This window comes from Oncorhynchus tshawytscha, linkage group LG09, assembly GCF_018296145.1.
Source record: "Oncorhynchus tshawytscha isolate Ot180627B linkage group LG09, Otsh_v2.0, whole genome shotgun sequence".
Classification (NCBI taxonomy): domain Eukaryota; kingdom Metazoa; phylum Chordata; class Actinopteri; order Salmoniformes; family Salmonidae; genus Oncorhynchus; species Oncorhynchus tshawytscha.
Window position 1 is genome coordinate 21,165,395 of NC_056437.1, and position 24,995 is coordinate 21,190,389.

Below are 24,995 nucleotides of genomic sequence, written 5' to 3' on the forward strand. Positions count from 1 at the left end.
AACATCATGCCTCATCTGACTCTTCAACTACAAAATATTTATTGCTTTGACAAACACTTGCCACGTGTCCAAACCTTTTACAATTGCAAGACTGCAATGGCTTCTGTATATACGGTCTCACCGCATATCTCACATACCAAAGTTGTATATAAGTTAGGAGAACCACTTCATCAAACGACAGCAACATCGATAGGCTTAGCTCCTTCTTTCCATTTATCATTCGATTCAAGTGACATGGGTCTACCACTCCTGGCATGTTACTAACATTAGCTACCTCATTCAGGGCACGTGGCAACCTGTCATTCAGGGCATTGAGCCCCACCTGTTTAGGTCAACAACAAAAAAATATATAATAATAATATATAGAGTATATATATGTTTTGTTGTTGTTGCCTGTTTTGCAGGTTATTTTGACATTAATCAGTTTGCAAACATTGTAAAAATAATAACAACTGAGTTAATAAAGCTGCATACAAACATGGTCTCTTTTTTGCTTTCTTGAGTAAGGCAGCTCCAAATTGCAGGTGTTTCAGCTTAGCTCAGTGCTTTCTGTGGCAGCCACTGGAAAATACGGCCCATAGGGGTTGATAATGTTCTCTAGTTGCGCTGTGATTGGCTCAGTTTTCTGGACACTACATCACCACAAAATCTATGGGGAGAGCTTGAAAATTCTAGCCCCGTAGGTGTTGCCATAGAGTTATATTAGAAGTGCCCATCCAATAAGGCTCAAGGTCATTGGCCACAGATAAAATTAAGTCTAATCACATTATATCTACCATAGCTTTGATTGGACTGATCATGTCAACATCTTAGCTAGCAAGCTAGACAAGCAGTCATCATCATGAATCACGTCGACAATCTACTGGCAAATCCTTTTCAAACCTTGTCATATGTCATATGGTGCTCTTTGGCCATTGGACATATATACCTTAAATCAAATCAAATCAAATCAAATCAAATTTTATTTGTCACATACACATGGTTAGCAGATGTTAATGCAAGTGTAGCGAAATGCTTGTGCTTCTAGTTCCGACAATGCAGTAATAACCAACAAGTAATCTAACTAACAATTCCAAAACTACTGTCTTATACACAGTGTAAGGGGATAAAGAATATGTACATAAGGATATATGAATGAGTGATGGTACAGAGCAGCATAGGCAAGATACAGTAGCTGATATCGAGTACAGTATATACATATGAGATGAGTATGTAAACAAAGTGGCATAGTTAAAGTGGCTAGTGATACATGTATTACATAAGGATGCAGTCGATGATATAGAGTACAGTATATACGTATGCATATGAGATGAACAATGTAGGGTATGTAAACATTATATAAGGTAGCATTGTTTAAAGTGGCTAGTGATATATTTACATCATTTCCCATCAATTCCCATTATTAAAGTGGCTGGAGTTGAGTCAGTGTCAGTGTCAGTGTGTTGGCAGCAGCCACTCAATGTTAGTGGTGGCTGTTTAACAGTCTGATGGCCTTGAGATAGAAGCTGTTTTTCAGTCTCTCGGTCCCAGCTTTGATGCACCTGTACTGACCTCACCTTCTGGATGATAGCGGGGTGAACAGGCAGTGGCTCGGGTGGTTGATGTCCTTGATGATCTTTATGGCCTTCCTGTAACATCGGGTGAAAATGAAAATTCAACAATGGGTGGTTTGGTAGGAATCTGTGGCTAACTGCAAGTGTTGCAAAGCAATAACTAACCTTCTATTCAGTGGAGTGGGTGTGTGGTCCAAGTCTGGGTTTAAGGGTCTCTTTTCCAAGTTTAAAAGGATAAACATTCAACACCATGGGCCAGAAAATGTTGAATACATTGACCATGATGTCAATCTGCCACGTTCAAAACAACTGGAAACTTGGAACTGGAAAATCTCTGACTTCAGTGAGTTCAAGACAACTGGGCACTCTGAAAATAACAAGCTCCAACTGGGAAAATACGCTTTGAACGGTCATCCTTCTCGGGCCTCTTTCTAGAGCTCCGACCTGAAGATCACTGACGTCATGATACTGTTCTGACTTGGTGGTGCACATGTAGCCTATAGCCTGTTTTGGATAAATGTAATAATTGAATATTTTAAGAACTTTCATTGCTTATATGCCCCCTTTATTTATCCTGCGGCTCTGACTTGGTGTACTAGGAGAATACTATAAGAACAGCCCATGTTCTGAATTCTGTCACTGTACATTTTAAAAGTGCTGACAAATAGTTACCTTGACTACGTTCGTCCTATCTTGCTCATTAATGTCTTAATCGAAATTATGGATTTCCTCTTATCTGCTCATTGAAATTACAGATTGCCTCTTATCTGCTCATTGAAATTACGGATTGCCTCTTATCTGCTCGTCTTCCCTTTATGCCATAGTTTGTACATCTCAATTGTCAGTAGAAACCACATTTGTTTAGGCAAGTCAGCCATTTCAGTTATGGTTTTTTTAAAGGCAGTAAATGAGGCTGAATGAACTGTTTTGCTGCAAGACAAGGCTCCGCTGATAGACAGGTGGAGCAGTGGTAAGGATTCACTCCATGGTGCTGAAAGAAAGCTTTGTTGCTAGGGCAGCATTATGTAGGCCCTAACAGTTTGTGGGAACCGTTTGTCACCGTTAAATTGCAATCCATGTATTATTTAGTGCTGTGTTGTGTAGTGGCTTTGGTGGCATGCATCCCAAAATATTTTTTGAGTTTGCCTCACCAACATGTCCATGCTAAAATTGCCGCTGTACATCACTATCATCACGATACCCTCCCCAAAGAGCCCTCCCTCCCAGTTATGTCTGACATCAGCAACGGAAAGCGAGAGGCATCTGGTATTGTGCCATTGAAAACGCATACTCAAAATTCTATACATATTTACATGAAATTGTGTTAGGTCTACCACTAATTTATTTTGATACGGGACGTGATAGCCTGCTTTTCACATTGACTACTATGGAGATTTTATTTATTAGCTGTTATCTAGACAATATTGGTTAGCTGACTACTGCAAATGAGTTATTATTACTGTCAATAATCATATATAGTCTATATGAGTTGGAGATAATCACAGATTGCCTAGCTAAATAAGACAGTGGAATACCTTTCAACCCACATATTCAACCCCTTATTGTGTGTGTTTGTGTGTGTGGATATATACAGTTGAGTGAGCGAGAGAGGGCGCGCGCACGCGCGCGCTTGTACCTGCCTTCGTGTGTAGCTTACCTGCGTGCTTCCTTGCATCCTTTATCAATCATAGACTGTAAATACAGGCCATATCATCAAGATTGACTGTGTATTGCACCGTGTGGCGTGTGTTGCTTTAAAGGGGGCGTTCGGCCGCATATTCACAATCGGCCACAGTGTAAACTGAAGAGAGGCTCATTTGAAGCAAATAGCTGTCTTTGTGCAATTGAATCAACAGCAACAGTGGGGCGCAATGGGAGGTAAGATGTTTCAATAATTCGTTTTTCTATTTTAATAGGGGGGACAAATCAACATAGGCTTGAATGCCTCGGCAGCTTTCGAATGATACTGTTATTTTCTTATTCCAGAGGCCGAGACGCGCCATAAATTGCTGCGCAATGTGAAGAAAGAGGTGGGTGCCTATCTATTTGCAATGTTTATAACAACTAATTATTAGAACTAACCTTGGTCATGGATCGCTGGCAGCAGTTCTGTTTTATTGGGATTGCCAAAATGAGATTGTAAAATAGGGAGGTCTAATCGAATTGATATGTTTCAATAAAATGTTGCCTAATTGTGAGAATGTAGCCTAATATGTTTTTTTAATCGTTATTTAATTATAAACGGTGCGTTCATGCATTCAGTGACGACTTGGATTGAAATACTTGGATTATAGCCTATGCAGAGAAATCATAATCATAATTTGGTCTCAGTAGGTAACCTAGGCAATAACGCCAAGATCAGTGTAACGGTTAGTTAAGGTATGGATCCGTTATCTGCATGTGAATACGTGTGTATGTCAAAATGTGCAGAGCCAATGAGCATCATAATTTCTATGATTATTGATAACTGCTTTTACTGAGATGTCTTTCATGTTAATGCTCGTGCTGTAATGGAGGGCAATTCAGTTCACTGGGCGTTAATATCTCAGATAGCCTAGTGCCCCTCTCTCTTTTATATAAAACACAACACCAAATCAATTGATAAGATTGTATTGCTTCATCCAGTGTTTAGAAAGTTCAAGTGTAACTGACAGCTTTTTAGCAACATTAAATCTTATTCCAATCTGTTTATAATAACCCTCAGGAAGAATACGACACTTTTTAAAAACATTTTTGACATGCGAGCACTTAGATATATGGTCATTTTCATAAATTCTTAGGATGTTGCTGTTGTTCCATGATGTTATAGTTTATTATTTGGCGACTCCTCAACGTTTTCTGACCCCACCACCTCTGCAAGAGACCCCCAACTGTTAGCTACAGCCATATCATACTTCTTCAAAGGAAAATTGGCTTATGGTATAGTTTGGGCTGCAGATTTGGGGAACATGAAAGGGAGAGAGGAGACTACCTCCCTGTCTGGCTCCTTTTCTGTGTAGCTGCATGCTGGTGTGTCCTCTGTCCATGTAAGAGTTGCACTTTGTTGTTTTAGGGGGGGAAAAGTACATCATTAGCAGCAGATTATATAGTGTACTCATTTGTATGGATAGCACTGACCAGTGGTGTAGTGTAGGGTAAACGCAAGTAAACACAGTTTACTCAGATTTAGCAGAAAAATGCATGGAAAGTACCCAGCTTTTGCGGACAAATGCATGGAAAGTATAGGAAAGCCCCCACAACCAGCTTTCAAAGTTTACACACATTTTTTTATCACTAAATCACTGGCACTGTTCATCTTTGTGACATTTTTAGAAGAGGAAAATAGTGATTGGCTATTCACTTCCATTGTTTGTAATTATGAGAGCTTGATCTTTGACAGAGCTGAATAAATAAATGGGTGACTTTCATTGGAGATACAGTGCCTTGCGAAAGTATTCGGCCCCCTTGAACTTTGCGACCTTTTGCCACATTTCAGGCTTCAAACGTAAAGATATAAAACTGTATTTTTTTTGTGAAGAATCAACAACAAGTGGGACACAATCATGAAGTGGAACGACATTTATTGGATATTTCAAACCTTTTTTAACAAATCAAAAACTGAAAAAAATTATTCAGCCCCTTTACTTTCAGTGCAGGAAACTCTCTCCAGAAGTTCAGTGAGGATCTCTGAATGATCCAATGTTGACCTAAATGACTAATGATGATAAATACAATCCACCTGTGTGTAATCAAGTCTCCGTATAAATGCACCTGCACTGTGATAGTCTCAGAGGTCCGTTAAAAGCGCAGAGAGCATCATGAAGAACAAGGAACACACCAGGCAGGTCCGAGATACTGTTGTGAAGAAGTTTAAAGCCGGATTTGGATACAAAAAGATTTCCCAAGCTTTAAACATCCCAAGGAGCACTGTGCAAGCGATAATAATGAAATGGAAGGAGTATCAGACCACTGCAAATCTACCAGGACCTGGCCGTCCCTCTAAACTTTCAGCTCATACAAGGAGAAGACTGATCAGAGATGCAGCCAAGAGGCCCATGATCACTCTGGATGAACTGCAGAGATCTACAGCTGAGGTGGGAGACTCTGTCCATAGGACAACAATCAGTCGTATATTGCACAAATCTGGCCTTTATGGAAGAGTGGCAAGAAGAAAGCCATTTCTTAAAGATATCCATAAAAAGTGTTGTTTAAAGTTTGCCACAAGCCACCTGGGAGACACACCAAACATGTGGAAGAAGGTGCTCTGGTCAGATGAAACCAAAATGTAACTTTTTGGCAACAATGCAAAACGTTATGTTTGGCGTAAAAGCAACACAGCTCATCACCCTGAACACACCATCCCCACTGTCAAACATGGTGGTGGCAGCATCATGGTTTGGGCCTGCTTTTCTTCAGCAGGGACAGGGAAGATGGTTAAAATTGATGGGAAGATGGATGGAGCCAAAAACAGGACCATTCTGGAAGAAAACCTGATGGAGTCTGCAAAAGACCTGAGACTGGGACGGAGATTTGTCTTCCAACAAGACAATGATCCAAAACATAAAGCAAAATCTACAATGGAATGGTTCAAAAATAAACATATAAACATAAACAGGTGTTAGAATGGCCAAGTCAAAGTCCAGACCTGAATCCAATCGAGAATCTGTGGAAAGAACTGAAAACTGCTGTTCACAAATGCTCTCCATCCAACCTCACTGAGCTCGAGCTGTTTTGCAAAGAGGAATGGGAAAAAATGTCAGTCTTTCGATGTGCAAAACTGATAGAGACATACCCCAAGCGACTTACAGCTGTAATCGCAGCAAAAGGTGGCGCTACAAAGTATTAACTTAAGGGGGCTGAATAATTTTGCACGCAAAAATATTTCAGTTTTTGATTTGTTAAAAAAGTTTGAAATATCCAATAAATGTCATTCCACTTCATGATTGTGTCCCACTTGTTGTTGATTCTTCACAAAAAAATACAGTTTTATATCTTTATGTTTGAAGCCTGAAATGTGGCAAAAGGTCGCAAAGTTCAAGGGGGCCGAATACTTTCGCAAGGCTCTGTACATATTAGAATGTTATCTATAGATAACTTACTACACAACATGCATCATCACGCACGCACGCACACACTCACACAGGCACATGCAAGACAAAAGACCCTTATTCTGACAAGTTATTCATGGCAGCAATTCTTATTGTGAGTCTTGTAAAGGCAATCATTGGCTCTGGTGCCCGCTGGGGGGTAAACAGGATGTTTTATTCAGTAGTGTGTGGGTTGGAGACTTCCACGTTTAGCTTCACCATGCCTGTGGAGGCCTCATCACACTGGGGACATGACTGGCACCAGGTCGTGCAGCAAGGAAGAGGGTCTTAGTTGGTGATACTAAATATACTGTATCTCAAACTCTGACAGGTTTTCTCAGTTTTTCGAGTAGATTTGATTGGATTTCTATCTCACAATGTTCACAATTTCTCTGTACTGTATAATTCCAGAATCTGGGAATTGGTCACAATATATTTTACTAGTGCACATTTTTTTACACTGGTCAAGCTCTGTCTTGTCTGAAGTGATACATATCTGCATGCTCACTTGCATTCCCTCGCCACCCTCCCTCTGCCTACCTGTGATGATCTATTGTTGCGTAATCACTCCCCAACCTTCTACACTTTGATTTTCTTTCTGTTTCCTCATGTCAGAACCTGTCTCTTCATCTGCCTGTTAAATTAAAGCCAACGTCACCTTTATCTCGCTCTTTTCTTCCCAGGTGAAACAGATCATGGAAGAGGCAGTGACTCGGAAGTTTGTGCATGCAGACAGCAGCCATATAATATCCTTCTGTGGTGAGTGTGTTCATGAAGGAGTGTATTACTTATTTAATCAGTGTTACAGATTTTACAGTTTGTCAAGGCCAATTTGTTTGTGAACAGAAGTACTGACAGTTCATATTGCTCATTGGAGTTTTGACTTGCCTATATCTTTTGGGCTGGTTTGCTATCCCCCAGTTAAAGTTTATGCAGATAGATTAGAGATTGATTCATTAAACTGATCTACAGTGCCATATGGTACTGCTGCAGTCATCTGATGGGAGGGAGGGTGCCGTGGTTGATGGGCAGGCCTAGCTGCATAGCTGCTTTGGGTGGGTCTAAGTGTTGATTCAATGACTGCTTAGCTTATGTGTAACAGATGAACAAGTGCTTGGTTTATCATCTTGGACCAAACACCATTACGATTGTAATGAGAGCAAGAGAGGAGTGGATAGAAGCAAGAGGTTGTAGTAAGTAAGAAACTCACATGTTTTGTGAGATGAGTAACTTTATCTCCAAAGAGCACCTTTCTTTCTCTTCTCAAAGACCCATGCAGTGCTGCTATTCTCTATAAACTGAAGAATCACTGTTGGTTTGAACTAGTCCTTTGTAAACCTCCACCCCCATCCCTCTGGTGTCACAGCCTCACATTTCACACTTGTGATATGACACATAGGATTATTGTTCCATTAACAGCTCATTAGTAAGATTCTGGAGTCAAAAGCAGGGGGATTATTATTTGGTCCCCCAAGTTTTATAAGCAAAAATTTGTTTTTATTTTTTTATTTATGTTTTTTTCTAAAAAATGTTTTATTTTTGGACATGTCAGCTTCAAGTGATTTTACTTTTGTATATCTGTTCCATAGTATTCCCACGCATAATAGAGAGATTATGTATATGTGATCATATACAAATGTAAGCAATGTTTGAAATGATTATGTTAAGTCAAATATTATATCTGTTAGGGCTTCTATAAATTACTTGTAATTATGTTCCGGCCCCCTGACCATCCGCTCAAGACAAAAACGGCCCGCGGCTGAATCAAGTTGATGATTTCTGCCATAGACATACAGTTAATTTCACATACAAAATCTTAACTGATTATATGGTCAGACATTTACTCATGACTACATTGACATTTACAGAGCAAAGTGACATCAGGCATCATCCTGTGGAGTTGAAATGTCAAGCCATGTCAAGTCCTGCCACCTCCTACTACCCCAATCTGCGTACGGTCACATTCTCAACCAAACACAGCTTGATTTTAGGCTGTCTCTTATTCTTTACTATGGCTGTGGCCAGTGCCTGCCTAAAATCAAGCTGCGTTGGTTGAGAATGTGACCGTACACAGATTGGGGTAGTAGGAGGTGGCAGGGCTTGACAGGGCTCTTGGGGAAGGATAAGGTTCTACCAACAACTGTTTGATCAGAATAACTATTTTTGTAAGACAAGAGTTCTTTGTAAGACAAAAGGTTCTACCTAGAAGAACCGTTAACATCTTAAGAACCATTTTTGGGAAGAAAGGGTTCTTTGATAACTCTTTGTAAGGCAAGAAGGATTCTTTGGAAGGGTTTATAAATAGAAACATATATAATATTTCCCAGTTTGACTCTAATATCTGTGTTTTTGCATGTACATTGATTGGTTGATACATTTTATGCTACACAAAGATAAATAACATACATCTAAACTAATCCAATCTGTTGGATTTATTGCTCCTGTTACTGAGATATTTGTTCCAGTTTCGATGATTGAGGTAGTCTCAGTATTCTTCCCTACCCTGGCAGTCATTTTGGATGCAGGTTGCGGGTGATTAACAATCCACTTGCTGGATATCCTAACTCTGTCTGGATTCCAATAGGAATTACAAATAACTTTGCAAGCCAGCATAATGTGACTTGCAGGCCGGATGTGGCCTGTATACCAGGAAACTCCTAACACCACTATTTTAGGGTATAGCTAGGCCCTCAAAGAAAAGCTTGGTGTACATGTATTGTCATAAATAATACCATTTTAAAGGCTAATGAGGCTAGTAGAACCCTCCATAGACGGTTCTAGGAAGAACCTTTAGATTATAAAATGGTTCTTGGTAGAACCCTCCATAGACGGTTCTCGGAAGAACCTTTAGATTATAAAATGGTTCTTTGAAGGATCCTACATAAAGGGTTCTAGATAAAAACCCTCTGCAAATGGTTCTACCCTGCACCAAAAAGGGTTCCTCTATGGGGACAAACCAAAGAATCCTGTATAGTTCTAATTGGCACCTTTTTTTATAAGAGTGTTGCAACAGTAAACAGCATTTGTCGGTTTTCAGTCTATTTCTGGTCCTGTTGAGAGCCACCTGCGCCTGCCCTCCAACCCATCCCTGCCTCTCTGCAGTAGCACTCAAAAGGGTTTCTCACTTCATTTTCATCGGGTGCTCCTGAAAAATATCAAACTTTGCTAGGGAAATCCATAAACAGTATGTGGTTTACTTGTTGTTTACAGGGTATGCAATCATAGCTTAGTGAATATCGCTTTAGGGAAAACCAAACTGTGTTTACCGTTTGTGTCTGTATATTCTGTACTATGTGTGTGAACAGCTGTAGTGGAGGCATGTGTGCTCCATGGGCTGAAGAGGCGAGCAGCGGGCCTCCTGTGCAGTAATAAGGTAGCAGCACTCTTCATGAAGGTGGGGAAGAGCTTCACCCCGGTGGAGGAACTGTGTCAAAAGGTCCAAGAACTAGAGCAGCTCATCGAGACCAAGTAAGACAATGATCTTGGATAGTAATTCCCATCACCCCCCCCCCTCCACACACACACAGATGTCAAAAGTATACCACATTTGTATCACACTCTCCTCTCCTCTCCTCCAGCAGACAGGCTCAACTAAATAATGTCAGTGTTCCGAAACAACCCAGGGTGACCAACCTCCCCCCCCAGGGCTTGAGGAACCTGTGGATCCGCACTGCTCTTATGGAGAAGCTTCTGGACAAGATTGTAATGTACCTAGTGGAGAACAGCAGGTTAATCAACTGATCAGCTTCTGGCTGATATTGTGTTTGATCTTACAAATCCCAATAGTTGCTGTTCAATGTATAGCCTACTACTCATATCCCTTTCACACGAAGTCATTTTTCTACTAACTATACCATACCACCAACTATTGCTGGAATCAAAGCCCAAACTTTGATTTCCCGCCTAACTACCAAGTAATTATTTCGGTAAAGTTCTGCCTACGGCTCAGTATGAAACGTAGCCGTAATGCTGGGCAGGCATTGGCACGCACTACTCTCTTAAACTCTTGATGGTTGCTAGGCAGCGGCAGTAAACCATCCTCCTGCCAGTTCTACAATTTGGCTAGGGAAATGTTAGCTAAGTTAAGGTAAGTGCTGTTTATGATCATCTTGTCTATTTGGCTAATTATTTAGAACATTTTGCCAGCATGTTATGTAATATATTATTTTGCTCTTCACTCACAGACGCTTAGAAGCCTAGGCCTACTCCTGACTAAAACCCTGTGTCTTCACTGACTTGTCTCAATCAATGTGATTTTGTTTAATTGAATCTCTATCTGTATGGACTATTTGGTCAATTGGTTTCAGGCTGGGCAAATGGGGGTTGTATAGCTCATCTGTTCGTTTGGTTATCTACAATATTGCTGATCAGAAACATTTAGCAATAATAGGCTATCACTTTTTTTATATGACAGCTGTTCCACACATTCCCGTGACACAAGTTGTGTGGGAACAATATTATTTGTATTTTACTCTATTTTTATTCTGTCATATTCTTACTACAAAATATATGGGTGTGGACTGTGATCGGGGTAGGTGTGTCTTGACTGTTTAATGAACAAAATAGATCTCATTTGGACATAACATAATTAAACTCAAAATATGTCATTCTATTGTTTTGAAAATGACTTTTATTAGTCTTATGTTTCGTAGGACTTGCCTTAACAAATTAATAATAGATGTATTTTTGATTGTGTATATTCAATGGATTTATTCAAATAAACGCCCCCTCACATCTGCACATTACTATTACCACTTGTCACTGACCTGCCGGAATGCGCACAGGAGGTATAAAAGGCATGTGTAGGCAAGAATGTGGGAGAAATGGCCTTGTTAGTAATGGGGTCATATAAACATAGCCATTTCTTTTGTCAAAATACTGTAAATCTTATGCAAAAACAGTATTACAGTCACTTTTCAGAGTCTTGCACCATTTTTAGTTAACATGATTTTCTGTCTTCCAGTGCTTTCTATGACAGGGAGGCCATTCTAATGGATGCTGTGGATGGACCAATCCTTGCCTCTCTGTTAGGTATTAATGGACCTCTTCTTATAGCTTCTATTGCCAGAATGTGGCCAGACAGATCTGATAAGATAAGAAATAGCACATTGAATGGCACATTACAGTGACTGTGACTCCCTCTAAGATAACCTATAGATACAACATGACATACAGTTGAAGTCAGAAGTTTACATACACCTTAGCCAAATACATTTAAACTCTGTGTTTCACAATTCCTGACATTTAATCCTAGTAAAACTTCCCTGTCTTAGGTCAGTTAGGATCGCCACTTTATTTTAAGAATGTGAAATGTCAGAATTATAGTAGATAGAATTATTTATTTAAGATTTTTTTCTATCATAACATTCCCAGTGGGTCAGAAGTTTACATACACTCAATTAGTATTTGGTAGCATTGCCTTTAAGTTGTTTAACTTGGGTCAAACGTTTCGGGTAGCCTTCCACAAGCTTCCCACAATAAGTTGGGTGAATTTCGGCCCATTCCTCCTGACAGAGTTGGTGTAACTGAGTCAGGTTTGTAGGCCTCCTTGCTCGCACACGCTTGTTCAGTTCTGCCCACACATTTTCTATAGGATTGAGGTTAGGGCTTTGTGATGGGCACTCCAATACCTTGACTTTCTTGTCCTTAAGCCATTTTGCCACAACTTTGGAAGTATGCTTGGGGTCATTGTCCATTTGGAAGACCCATTTGCGACCAAGCTTTAACTTCCTGACTGATGTCTTGAGATGTTGCTTCAATATATCCACATAATTTTCCTTTCCTCATGAAAGGAAAGTGCATCAGTCCCTCCTGCAGCAAAACAACATGATGCTGCCACCCTTGTGTTTCACGGTTGGGATGGTGTTCTTCGGCTTGCAAGCCTCCCCCTTTTTCCTCCAAACATAACGATGGTCATTATGGCCAAAGAGTTGTATTTTTGTTTCATTAGACCAGAGGACAATTTTCCAAAAAGTACGATCTTTGTCCCCATGTGCAGTTGCAAACCATAGTCTGGCTTTTTTTATGGTGGTTTTAGAGCAGTGGCTTCTTCCTTGCTGAGCGGCCTTTCAGGTTATGTCGATATAGGACTCGTTTTTACTGTGGATATAGATTTTCTACCTGTTTCCTCCAGCATCCTCACAAGGTCCTTTGCTGTTGTTCTGGGATTGATTTGCACTTTTTGAACCGAAGTACGTTCATCTCTAGGAGACAGAACGTGTCTCCTTCCTGAACTGTATGAGAGCTGCGTGGTGCCATGGTGTTTATACTTGCGTACTATTGTTTGTACAGATGAACGTGGTTCTTTCAAGCGTTTGGAAATTGCTCCCAAGGATGAACCAGACTTGTGTAGGTCTACAATATTTTTTTCTGAGGTCTTGGCTGATTTCTTTTGATTTTCCCATAATGTCAAGCAAGGAGGAACTGAGTTTGAAGGTAGGCTTTGAAATACATCCACAGATAGTCCTCCAATTGACTCAAATTATGTCAATTAGCCTATCAGAAGCTTCTAAAGCAATGACATAATTTTCTGGAATTTTCCAAGCTGTTTAAAGGCACAGTCAACTTAGTGTGTGTAAACTTCTGACTCACTGGAATTGTGATACAGTGAATTATAAGTGAAATAATATGTCTGTAAGCAATTGTTGGAAAAATTACTTGTGTCTTGCACAAAGTAGATGTCCTAACTGACTTGCCAAAACTATAGTTTGTTTACAAGAAATTTGTGGAGTGGTTGAAAAACAACTTTTAATGACTCCAACATAAGTGTATTTAAACTTCCGACTTCAACCGTAGGAGACTAGTGCTTAACAGTGGACATTACCTTATTTCAGATAAGGACATAGCTCTGTGGTTTAGAAGATAAATATACTGGTTACTAACTCCAAATTCACTTTATACTCACACGTATAACAGACAAGTGCATTTACCTCTTCCTGTGAGCGTAACAATGACATTGCTGGTACCTAGTTATTTCACTCTGTATGATGATGGTTTAGTACAGTTCTTTAGGGGCTAGAAATAGTGATTTCACTTTTCCACGCCCAAACTGTTGTGGATCTCAGTGTTTTGTTGCTTTTACTCTTGCAGTCGGCCCCTGTGCTCTGGAGTACACTAAGGTGAAGACAGCCGACCACTTCTGGACAGACCCATCTGCTGATGAGCTAGTCCAGAGACACCGCATCCACAGTGGCCACTGTCGCCAGGACTCCCCCTCCAGGCGACCTGCCCTGGTCAGTGTGTGGATGATGTGTTTGTAAATGAATGATGTGTGTGAAGTATATGATGTATAAGAAATTGTCAAATGGTATTTTCTATTAGATCCAGAAGAGGCAGTCCAGTGGCAGTATGGAGGACCGGCCCATCCTGTGGGCTCGGGACTACGTTGAGTCCCTCCATCAGAACAACAGGGCTACACTGCTGTTTGGCAAGAACAACGTCCTGGTGCAGCCGGTGTGTGTATATGTGTGCATGTGTGTGATTTAAAGGATCTGACATAACTTTTTATCACTGTTTAAACAGCAGGGAATGCTTTGTAACAAATATCTTGTCTTGATCAACAGAGGGATGACATGGAGGCTATTCCAGGGTACCTGTCTCTCCACCAGACTGCAGATCTCATGACCCTGAAATGGACGCCCAACCAGCTCATGAATGGCACTGTGGCAGATGATACTGAAAAAAGGTAATGTAATATCAAATCACAGTAATTGAAACATATTCAGACACTCATATTTGTCCACTGAGCATGCCAAATTATATATGATTTGTTCACACATTTATTTTCCTACAGTGTTTATTGGGACTTTGCCATGACTATTCGCCTGGCGGAGATTGTTTATCTGCACTGCCATCAGCAAGGTACAGGAACCTCTCTTAATTATGTAGTCCTATAGCTTTGTATACATTTGTTTGTTTGTGTGTTATTGACCTTGTGATCATGTTTTTTCCCAGTGGACAGTGGTGGGACAGTGGTTCTGGTGAGTCAGGATGGGATCCAGAGGCCTCCACTGCGGTTCCCCCGGGGAGGACACCTGCTCCAGTTCCTGACCTGCCTGGAGACGGGCCTGCTGCCACACGGACAACTGGATCCCCCGCTCTGGTCCCAGAGGGGAAAGGTCTGCATTATTCCGATCTCAATTCATGTTTACTGTAGCCATTATGTCCACATCCACTAAATTAAGCCTGATGGTATGATTTAGCTAGTTGTTTCTAAAACATTAAAACAGGGTCATCTATAGCATAATGTATGTTGTTTGGCTGAGGATAACTCTGATCTCTGTGTTAGTACACTGCTGCCAGAGGAATACTTTTACACTGACATTGATCTTATCCACCAATTTAGCCTCCAAGTAGAAAATAACATTGACCTGCCAAAGCAAAGGGAACACGGTCTGAAGGTTTTTTATATGGGTTGTGATGATGAAAGTGGTAGTGATAGCAGAGCTGGGAATATAATTCACAGGCTGCAATAGAAGATAGCTTTGTAAGGGTTGTGGTATATTACCAGCAGGGCAGTGAAAGAATATAAAACCTAGGAATTTAAGTGTGAGTGGGGTCTTAATTCATCCTCTGGATAACATGAAGGACATTTGCGAGACCAAGGACAAGGATATTGACTTGAGACTGGCCTTCTCAGGCTGGATCATTAATTGTATCTAGCCTAGTCGTGCTTCACAATTAAACTGAGTTTTAGAGTAAGATGAAATAAAACTTTAATCACTCTCGCAAATCATCATCATAACATCCCTTTGTCTTATACTGAGTGCAGCACATCCCTTTGTCTTATACTGAGTGCAGCACATCCCTTTGTCTTATACTGAGTGCAGCACATCCCTTTGTCTTATACTGAGTGCAGTACATTCCTTTGTCTTATACTGAGTGCAGTACATTCCTTTGTCTTATACTGAGTGCAGTACATTCCTTTGTCTTATACTGAGTGCAGTACATTCCTTTGTCTTATACTGAGTGCAGTACATTCCTTTGTCTTATACTGAGTGCAGTACATTCCTTTGTCTTATACTGAGTGCAGTACATCCCTTTGTCTTATACTGAGTGCAGTACATTCCTTTGTCTTATACTGAGTGCAGTACATTCCTTTGTCTTATACTGAGTGCAGTACATTCCTTTGTCTTATACTGAGTGCAGTACATTCCTTTGTCTTATACTGAGTGCAGTACATTCCTTTGTCTTATACTGAGTGCAGTACATTCCTTTGTCTTATACTGAGTGCAGTACATTCCTTTGTATTATACTGAGTGCAGTACATTCCTTTGTCTTATACTAGTGCAGTACATTCCTTTGTCTTATACTGAGTGCAGTACATTCCTTTGTCTTATACTGAGTGCAGTACATTCCTTTGTCTTATACTGAGTGCAGTACATCCCTTTGTCTTATACTGAGTGCAGTACATTCCTTTGTCTTATACTGAGTGCAGTACATTCCTTTGTCTTATACTGAGTGCAGTACATTCCTTTGTCTTATACTGAGTGCAGTACATTCCTTTGTATTATACTGAGTGCAGTACATTCCTTTGTCTTATACTGAGTGCAGTACATTCCTTTGTCTTATACTGAGTGCAGTACATTCCTTTGTCTTATACTGAGTGCAGTACATTCCTTTGTCTTATACTGAGTGCAGTACATTCCTTTGTCTTATACTGAGTGCAGTACATTCCTTTGTCTTATACTGAGTGCAGTACATTCCTTTGTCTTATACTGAGTGCAGTACATTGCAGTACATTCCTTTGTCTTATACTGAGTGCAGTACATTCCTTTGTCTTATACTGAGTGTATTATAGTACATTCCTTTGTCTTATACTGAGTGCAGTACATTCCTTTGTATTATACTGAGTGCAGTACATTCCTTTGTCTTATACTGAGTGCAGTACATTCCTTTGTCTTATACTGAGTGCAGTACATCCCTTTGTCTTATACTGAGTGCAGTACATCCCTTTGTCTTATACTGAGTGCAGTACATTCCTTTGTCTTATACTGAGTGCTTACATTCCTTTGTCTTATACTGAGTGCAGTACATTCCTTTGTCTTATACTGAGTGCAGTACATTCCTTTGTCTTATACTGAGTGCAGTACATTCCTTTGCCTACAGGGAAAGGTTTTCCCTAAATTGCGGAAGAGGAGTCCGCAGGGCTCTGTGGAGTCTGTGTCGGATAAAGAAGAGGACGAGGCCACTGACTATGTCTTTCGGATCCTGCTTCCTGGTACTCCGTCAGACTTTGGTATGTCACTTGTGATCTTCTTATTCTGTATCGATTTTCTGTTCAAATATGTTCAGAATAAACTTTTTCATTCATTTGTTTTGCTCGCTCTCATTGTTTTGCTGACCATTGTCCCATGTGCCTTCCCTCAGCCCCTCTCTGTCCAGCCCATGTGTCTCGGCCTGTATCTGTAGTCCTGTGAATCTGCGAACACCCTCCATTAGTTACCCTGGATTTGAGACCATACATGGGCATCAAGTTGTCTTTGTCACACCTCCATCTTCTGTCTTGGTTTGTCAATGTTTCCATGGTTATTATGAAAGAAAGTCACCCAAATCCTCTATCAGTTCTAGAAGATCTTGTAGCTGTTGCTAATGACAATAACAATAACTGCGATGTTCATGCTGATGATAACATTGAGCCTGTTGTTTGCTGTCCAGTGGCTCCAGAGCTGATGGACCAGGCGTTGAACATGTGGCACCCCACACCCAGGAAGTCCTCCTGTTTCTCCTGCGCTCTCAACGGATCCCGTGTTGGCTCACTACCCAACGGCTGCAACCAGGACAGGGCTCCCCTGAAACTCCTCTGTGACACCATGAAGTACCAGATCATTTCCCGTGCTTTCTATGGTTGTGAGTACATGCATCATAAATTCATTTAGGAAAGACCGATTCAAATGCTATAATCTTCATGCAGTGGCATACTGCAGCTTCACAAGGGCGAGGGGGGGGGGCGTCTTGCGGGAATGTTTTGTACGCCAGTGTCTTCATGTTATGGCTGGATTGATAACCATGCACGTTTCTTCACTTCTTCATTGAAGGGCTTGCCTACTGCCGTCACCTGTCCACTGTTCGTATCCACCTCTCTGCCCTGGTCAACCCCACCATCATCGACCCTAACGTGCCTCATGATGCCCAGGAAGGACTCACTGTGGATGTCTGGAGCAGCTTCCTCCAGGACCGCTCTGTAAGATCTACTGTACCATCTGCTCATCATTCTCAACACATTGTACACACAACCACAACATGCAGTGATTGTGTATGTTCTTCAAGGCTTAGATAACTGATTACAGTGTGATTGTAACTGCTTCATCAACATCCCACTGAGAGGCGTACAGAATCACACAGCAGCTGATGACAGTACTGTATTGAGTCTGTATATAATCACATTCACAATCTTTTCTCCTGCAGGCATATGATGAGCATGAGCTTCTGCGTCTGGTGTACTATGGTGGTGTGGCTCCTACAATACGCAAGGAGGTCTGGCCATTCCTGCTGGGACACTACCACTTCGATATGACCCAGAAATGTAGGATGGAGGTGGGTATTGTTATATTGTAATGTGGTAAAATTATGGAACTCAGGAATCAAAGTAGGAAGGATGATCAAATGTACACACTAGTGACCCTGTGTATTTATAATCTGTGTATAGGTGGATGAGCAGGTGCGGGCCTGCTATGAGCAGACTATGAAAGAGTGGCTGGGCTGTGAGGCCATCGTAAAGCAGAAAGAGGGGGAGAAGCATGCTGAAGCCATAGCCAAGTGCAACTCTGTGGCCAGTGTAGACAGACCAGGACCAGTGCAGAGAGACTCCACCATCAGCACTGATGTAAGTGGGCCATACCAGTCCCATTTGATGAGTGCAACACATGACAGAATTTGTGACTCATACTCATATGGTTAATACACTTACATATGTCTCTCCCCATGCTGTTCTGGTCTCTTCCTGGTTGGCATTTGTATCATCCTCCTACACCAGTCCTCACAGAGCATTGGTTCAGACAAACAGATTGCCCACTCACAGAATGACTCCAGAAGTAGCACACAGGTATAGTATGTTTATACTGAAGGATTTTAATAGAATATCTTGATTATAGTTCGACCAATTATGATTTTTCAACGCCGATACCGATAACGATTATTGGAGGACCAAAAAAGCAGCCACCGATTAATCGGCCGATTTAAAAACAAAATGTATTTGTAATAATGACAATTTACAACAATACTGAATTAACACTTTTTTAAACTTAATATAATACATCAATAAAAATCAATTTAGCCTCAAATAAATAATGAAACATGTTCAATTTTGTTTAAATAATGCAAAAACAAAGTGTTGGAGAAGTAAAAGTGCAATATGTATCATGTAAAAATGCTAACGTTTGAGTTCCTTGCTCAGAACATGAGAACATATGAAAGTTGGTGGTTCCTTTTAACATGAGACTTCAATATTCCAAGGTAAGAGGTTTTAGGTTGTAGTTAATATAGTATTTATAGGACTATTTCTCTCTATACCATTTGTATTGCATATACCTTTGACTATTGGATGTTCTTATAGGTGTAACAGTATAACTTTAGACCGTCCCCTCACCCATACCCGGGCGCGAACCAGGGACCCTCTGCACACATCAACAACAGTCACCCACGAAGCATCGTTACCCATCACCCCACAAAAGCCGCGGCCCTTGCAGAGCAAGGGGAACAACTACTTCAAGGTCTCAGGGCAAGTGACGTCACCGATTGAAACGCTATTTAGCTCGCACCGCTAACTAAGCTAGCCGTTTCACTTCCGTTACATAGGCACTATAGTTTTGCCAGTGTAACAGTATAGCTTCCGCCCCTCTCCTCGCCCATACCTGGGCTCGAACCAGGAACACATCGACAACAGCCACACTCAAAGCAGCGTTACCCATCGCTCCACAAAAGCTGGGGCCCTTGCAGAGCAAGGGGAATAACTGCTCCAAGTCTCAGAGCGAGTGACGTTTGAAACGCTATTAGCGCACACCCAGCTAACGAACTAGCCATTTCACATCGGTTACACCAGCCATTAGGCTGATAGGCTTGAAGTCATAAACAGCGCTGTGCTTGCAAAGAGCTACTCACAAAATGCACGAAAGTGCTGTTTGAATGAATGCCTACGAGCCTGCTGCTGCCTACCATCGCTCAGTCAGACTGCTCTATCAAATCATAGACTTAATTATAACATAATAACACACAGGAATATAAGCCTTTGGTCATTAATATGGTCATATCCGGAAACTACCATTTCGAAAACAAAGCGTTTATTATTTCAGTGAAATACGGAACCGTTCGGTATTTTCTCTAACGGGTGGCATCCCTAAGTCTAAATATTCTTGTTACATTGCACAACCTTCAATGTTATGTCATAATTCTGGCAAATTAGTTCGCAATGAGCCAGGCTACCCAAACTGTTGCATATACCCTAACTCTGCGTGCAATGAACGCAAGAGAAACGACACAATTTCACCTGGTTAATATTGCCTGCTAACCTGGATTTCATTTAGCTAAATATGCAGGTTTAAAAATATATACTTCTCTGTATTGATTTTAAGAAAGGCATTGGTGTTTATGGTTAGGTACAGTCGTCCAACGATTTCAAATGCGCTTTTGTTAAATCAATCCCCAGCGTTGCATCGATTATATCCAACGCAGGACACGCTAGATAAACGAGTAATATCATCAACCATGTGTAGTTAACTAGTGATTATGATTAATTGTTTTTTTATAAGATACGTTTAATGCTAGCTAACAAATTACCTTGGCTTCTACTGCATTCGCATAACAGGCAGGCTCCTCATGGAGTGCAATGAGAGGCAGGTGGTTAGAGCGTTGGACTAGTTAACTGTAAGGTTGCAAGATTGGATCCCCCGAGCTGACAATGTGAAAATTTGTCGTTCTGCCCCTGAACAACGCAGTTAACCCACCGTTCCTAGGCCGTCATTGAAAATAAGAATGTGTTCTGAACTGACTTGCCTAGTTAAATAAGGGTATAAAAAAATAAAAAACATCTGCAAAATCGGCGCCCAAAAATGCAGATTTCCGATTGTTATGAAAACTTGAAATCGGCCCTAATTAATCGGCCATTCCGATTAATCGGTCGACCTCTAATCTTGATAATACTTGGTATTCACTCTCCTATGGTCTGCTGTTGCAGGCATTTTGGTTTGTCGAGGAAGTGGAACTGATTGAATCTGAGACGAAGCGAGAGAAAAGCAAAGAGCGGTCCAAAACCCCACTGAAAGACCTCCGAGATGTAGCCATCCCAAACGGTACCTCAGACTCTGGGGACCCATCCTTCTATAGCTTGTCTGTTGACTCAGGTCTTCCAGAACAGCCTCAAAGCACAAACAACAGCAACAGTCCTGTATCTGACTCACCAGTCAGACCAGCAGCCACTCAGCCATCACCAGAGCCATCAGCGGTCCAAGGAGCTGCATATAGCCTAGTGGCCAAGGCTGAGCCACCCCTAATAGAGAATCCTTTCACTGTCTTGGGAACTGAAGTTGGATCTGAAGACCTAAAGCTGCCGATAACAGTTGACGACAAGGCTGCATCAGCCGGAGAGTTCAAGGCCCCAGAGCGTGAAGTGGTTGCAAGCTCTAGATTGGTAGAAATCGTGAAAACCTCAGAGAAAGTTGAAGAGGGTTCTTACAAAAAATATGCAAAGTCCTTAGGAAATGTTGAAATGGAAGAAAACAACGTTATAGCAGATGGGTTGTCTGAAGTTTCCACCACAGAAGACACAAAGCTCCTTGTGAGAGCAGTGTTTGCAACTGAGAATACTGATATTCTCAAACTAGAAATGGAGGTTTCTAATATATATATTCCAGCTCCCCCACTAGGCGAGGCCACATTTACTAAAACACAAGAGAACAAAGCCCCAGCGACAGAGCCCTTCTGTTCCAGAGAGCCATCTGTAACAGAAGGAAACAAAGATTCAACAATGATAAGGGAGGCTGGTATTGCTGAAAAAGAGGACACAACCTCCTCTGAAATGGAAGAAATCACAGAATCTGAATTTCAAAAAATGCAAACCCCTCAAACCAGCAAGGCTTGTGTTTGTGAGAAAGACATGGATAGTACTAAAGAAAAGGTTGCAGATGTATTTGTAACCAAACCATTAGACTCTGTGGAGGCCAATTTCCCTGAGAATTACAATAACAAAGCTGCAGAAATGACAGCTGCCATAGATTCAGAGAAACATGCACCTGCATTGCCAGTACTGAATCCACCCCTGCCTGAGGCCAGGGCCAGTGTTACAGTGACATCCCACTCTAGGCGATCTCCTGATACACTAGATTCTGATGACTCGCCCTCCGCCTTAGAGATGGAGGATATTCCCACGGCCTGGGCTAGACCTTTGTCTGGCCTGATGGCTCCCCCACCTGCCCCCTTGGCCCTGGGGAGAGTTGGCTCAGGGGAGCCTGTCCTGGATGCACCCTCCAACACCAGTCCTGATGGAACAGAGCCAGCCCTGTCTGAGGAGGAGCCTGAGATGGAAAGTCTCTACACTCAGTCTGACTCTGTGGTTGAGACAGAGGAACTCAAACCTGATGTCTCACCAGTGGCATTGTCCCCAGCAGGGACTACCTATTCTGTAAGTACTCCAAATGAGTTACCTACTGTATGTGTACTGTAATGAATGTCACAGCTTTTGAGGTTAATTGGCTAAGGGTTGGTTTAACATACAGTACCCAACTGGCTACAGAGCTGACACAATGCTGGTATGAATGACGAAACAATAGCCATTTGAAGTTGATCAAATTTAACTAATCTTAGTCCCTTTTGTCACTCTGTGCAGCAAGAGCAGCTGGATTTGTACTTGCTCAACCTGCATCGCATTGATAAGGACGTGAGGCGCTGTGACAGATCCTACTGGTACTTCACTCCTGCTAACCTGGAGAAACTACGCAACATAATGTGCAGTTATGTATGGCAGCATCTGGAGATTGGCTATGTCCAGGGCATGTGTGATCTGCTGGCTCCTTTACTGGTCATTCTGGATGACGGTCAGTCTGCATTAACAATAGCTCTCTTATACTGCATAATATTACTGCATCATTTGCAGACATGAGTAAGATAACATTAATCATTTGCTGTTTATTTGTGTCTGTGTGTTACTCAGAGGTCATAGCGTTCAGCTGCTTCTCTGAGTTGATGAAAAGGATGAATCACAACTTCCCCCATGGAGGGGCCATGGACTCACACTTTGCCAACATGCGCTCCCTCATCCAGGTACCATAAACACGTATGCTCACACACACGCACGTATATACACAGTCACACATGCACATTATTATAAGTACAGCGATATTACTTTGTAATACCAGATAGGCACTCTCATCATCTTTTCTGCTAGATCCTTGATGCAGAGCTCTTTGAAGTGATGCAGATGAATGGAGACTACACTCACTTCTACTTCTGCTACCGCTGGTTCCTGCTAGACTTCAAACGAGGTGCTGACATCTGCACGGGCATGTGTTACATCGCACACACTATAAAAGGGCCATGCTGGTGATGTTTAAACCTAAATGAATCTTGTTCAAGTTATACAATATGAAGGACCGATACAGATTTTTAGCTATTTTTTTCTGACATTTTATTTCTGTGACATGACTGTTCTGCAGGCAGGTCATATCACAGTCTTCTTTGGTGTATAACCTGCTGTGCCATTCTTCCCTTCAGAGATGGTGTATGATGATGTGTTCTCCGTGTGGGAGACCATCTGGGCGGCCACGTATACCTCCTCCACTCATTTTGTCCTCTTCATCGCTCTGGCACTGGTGGAGATGTACCGAGACATCATCCTGGAGAACAACATGGACTTCACTGACATCATCAAGTTCTTCAACGGTGAGGTTAAACGATGACTTTAGATGTTGTTATGGAATGCAATATTTGACAATTCAGTTATTTCATTTCATTGCCACTTTCTTTTTGCTTGCTGAATGTATGTTTTGAATGTAGCAACTGCTTTTATTGTGCTTGCTAACAACATCAAAAAGCACAACTCCATGGGCTGCACTCATATGTAAATCAACACAACCAATTAGGTTCTTGTAACACAGTGTGCTTGATTTGATTTCCCTCTTCAGAAATGGCCGAGCATCACAACGTCCCGCAGGTCCTAACGATGGCTCGAGACTTGGTCCTCAAAGTGCAGACTCTCATAGAAAACAAATAATCCACCATGCGTCTGTTCCTTTCCCTTTCACTCAGTGTGCAACATTTTGACAATATGTTCACTTGTATTTGTATGAAAGCTAAAAAAACAAACAATTATTCAGTATTTCAAAATCATGCTTCTAAATAATTATTTATATTCCTGAAATCATCAGGTGACCCATACTGAAAATATACTCACACTACAATAATTGCACAACACAATATTTCTGTGTCTCTAAAAGCACTTTCCTATGTTCAGGTAATTAACATTATAATCAATACGTTTGAATAAATGTAATTGTTCACTTAGTGAATGTACCCTTTTAAAAACAAAAACTCTTTTGCATATTGCTTCAGGATGTTTTTGTATTTGTTTTGCCTTAAATTTAGCTATTTTGTGCAGGGATATTCTCAATATGATTACCAAATGAGATCTTGTTTGTACATTGCCATCATGCACTTCCCATCAGTTAGAACCATTCACAGAGTAGAGGTGCAGCCCTCCAACATGGTAGCCAGTATTTTTGTATTAGTGCTTAAATCGGTCTCTTCATTATATATTCACCTGGCTAAATGTCTGTGTGTATTGCTGTGGTACTGTAATGTTAACTGTAAAAGTATTTGTAACACAAAGGCTAATGTTCAAAAGTATCTGTGAGCATAACAATGGAGCTAAATTGTTTCATATCAGATATGTACACACGTCAGCTACGGTATATGTGATCAGATATGTACACATGTCAGCTACTGTACATGTGATCAGATATGTACACATGTCAGCTACTGTATATGTGATCAGATATGTACACATGTCAGCTACTGTACATGTGATCAGATATGTACACATGTCAGCTACTGTACATGTGATCAGATATGTACACATGTCAGCTACTGTATATGTGATCAGATATGTACACATGTCAGCTACTGTACATGTGATCAGATATGTACACATGTCAGCTACTGTACATGTGATCAGATATGTACACACGCCAGCTACTGTACACGTGATGAGATATGTACACACGTCAGCTACTGTACATGTGATTTGTCGCTTGACAATAAAAATAAATAAACTGTCAAACATATATGAGCAAAGGAGAAAAATACAAATATTTTTTATATGTATTCTTGAACTGTTTATTGTTGTTATTACTCTGCTGTGTATTAAACAATCCGTATATTTTGGATTCAG

General features: G+C 41.1%; 1 protein-coding gene across 2 annotated transcripts; it reads left to right on the plus strand.

Annotated features, from left to right (window-relative positions):
* The first annotated feature begins 3,158 nt into the window (after positions 1-3,158).
* On the plus strand, positions 3,159-24,995 carry LOC112257550 (small G protein signaling modulator 1). Of its 2 annotated transcripts, none has more exons than XM_024431201.2 (23): positions 3,159-3,431; positions 3,540-3,583; positions 7,303-7,378; positions 9,925-10,087; positions 10,198-10,347; positions 11,583-11,650; positions 13,709-13,851; positions 13,940-14,071; positions 14,182-14,303; positions 14,412-14,479; positions 14,573-14,736; positions 16,727-16,856; positions 17,276-17,467; positions 17,656-17,801; positions 18,026-18,154; positions 18,267-18,443; positions 18,594-18,662; positions 20,790-22,232; positions 22,437-22,644; positions 22,761-22,870; positions 22,995-23,091; positions 23,321-23,488; positions 23,731-24,995. In XM_024431201.2, exons 1-23 carry the CDS (start codon positions 3,425-3,427, stop codon positions 23,817-23,819), a joined length of 4,095 nt encoding a protein of 1,364 aa, XP_024286969.1. In that variant the 5' UTR covers positions 3,159-3,424; the 3' UTR covers positions 23,820-24,995. The 2 variants fall into 2 exon arrangements, with proteins under 2 accessions (XP_024286969.1, XP_024286970.1); XM_024431202.2 differs by having other exon boundaries at positions 10,201-10,347.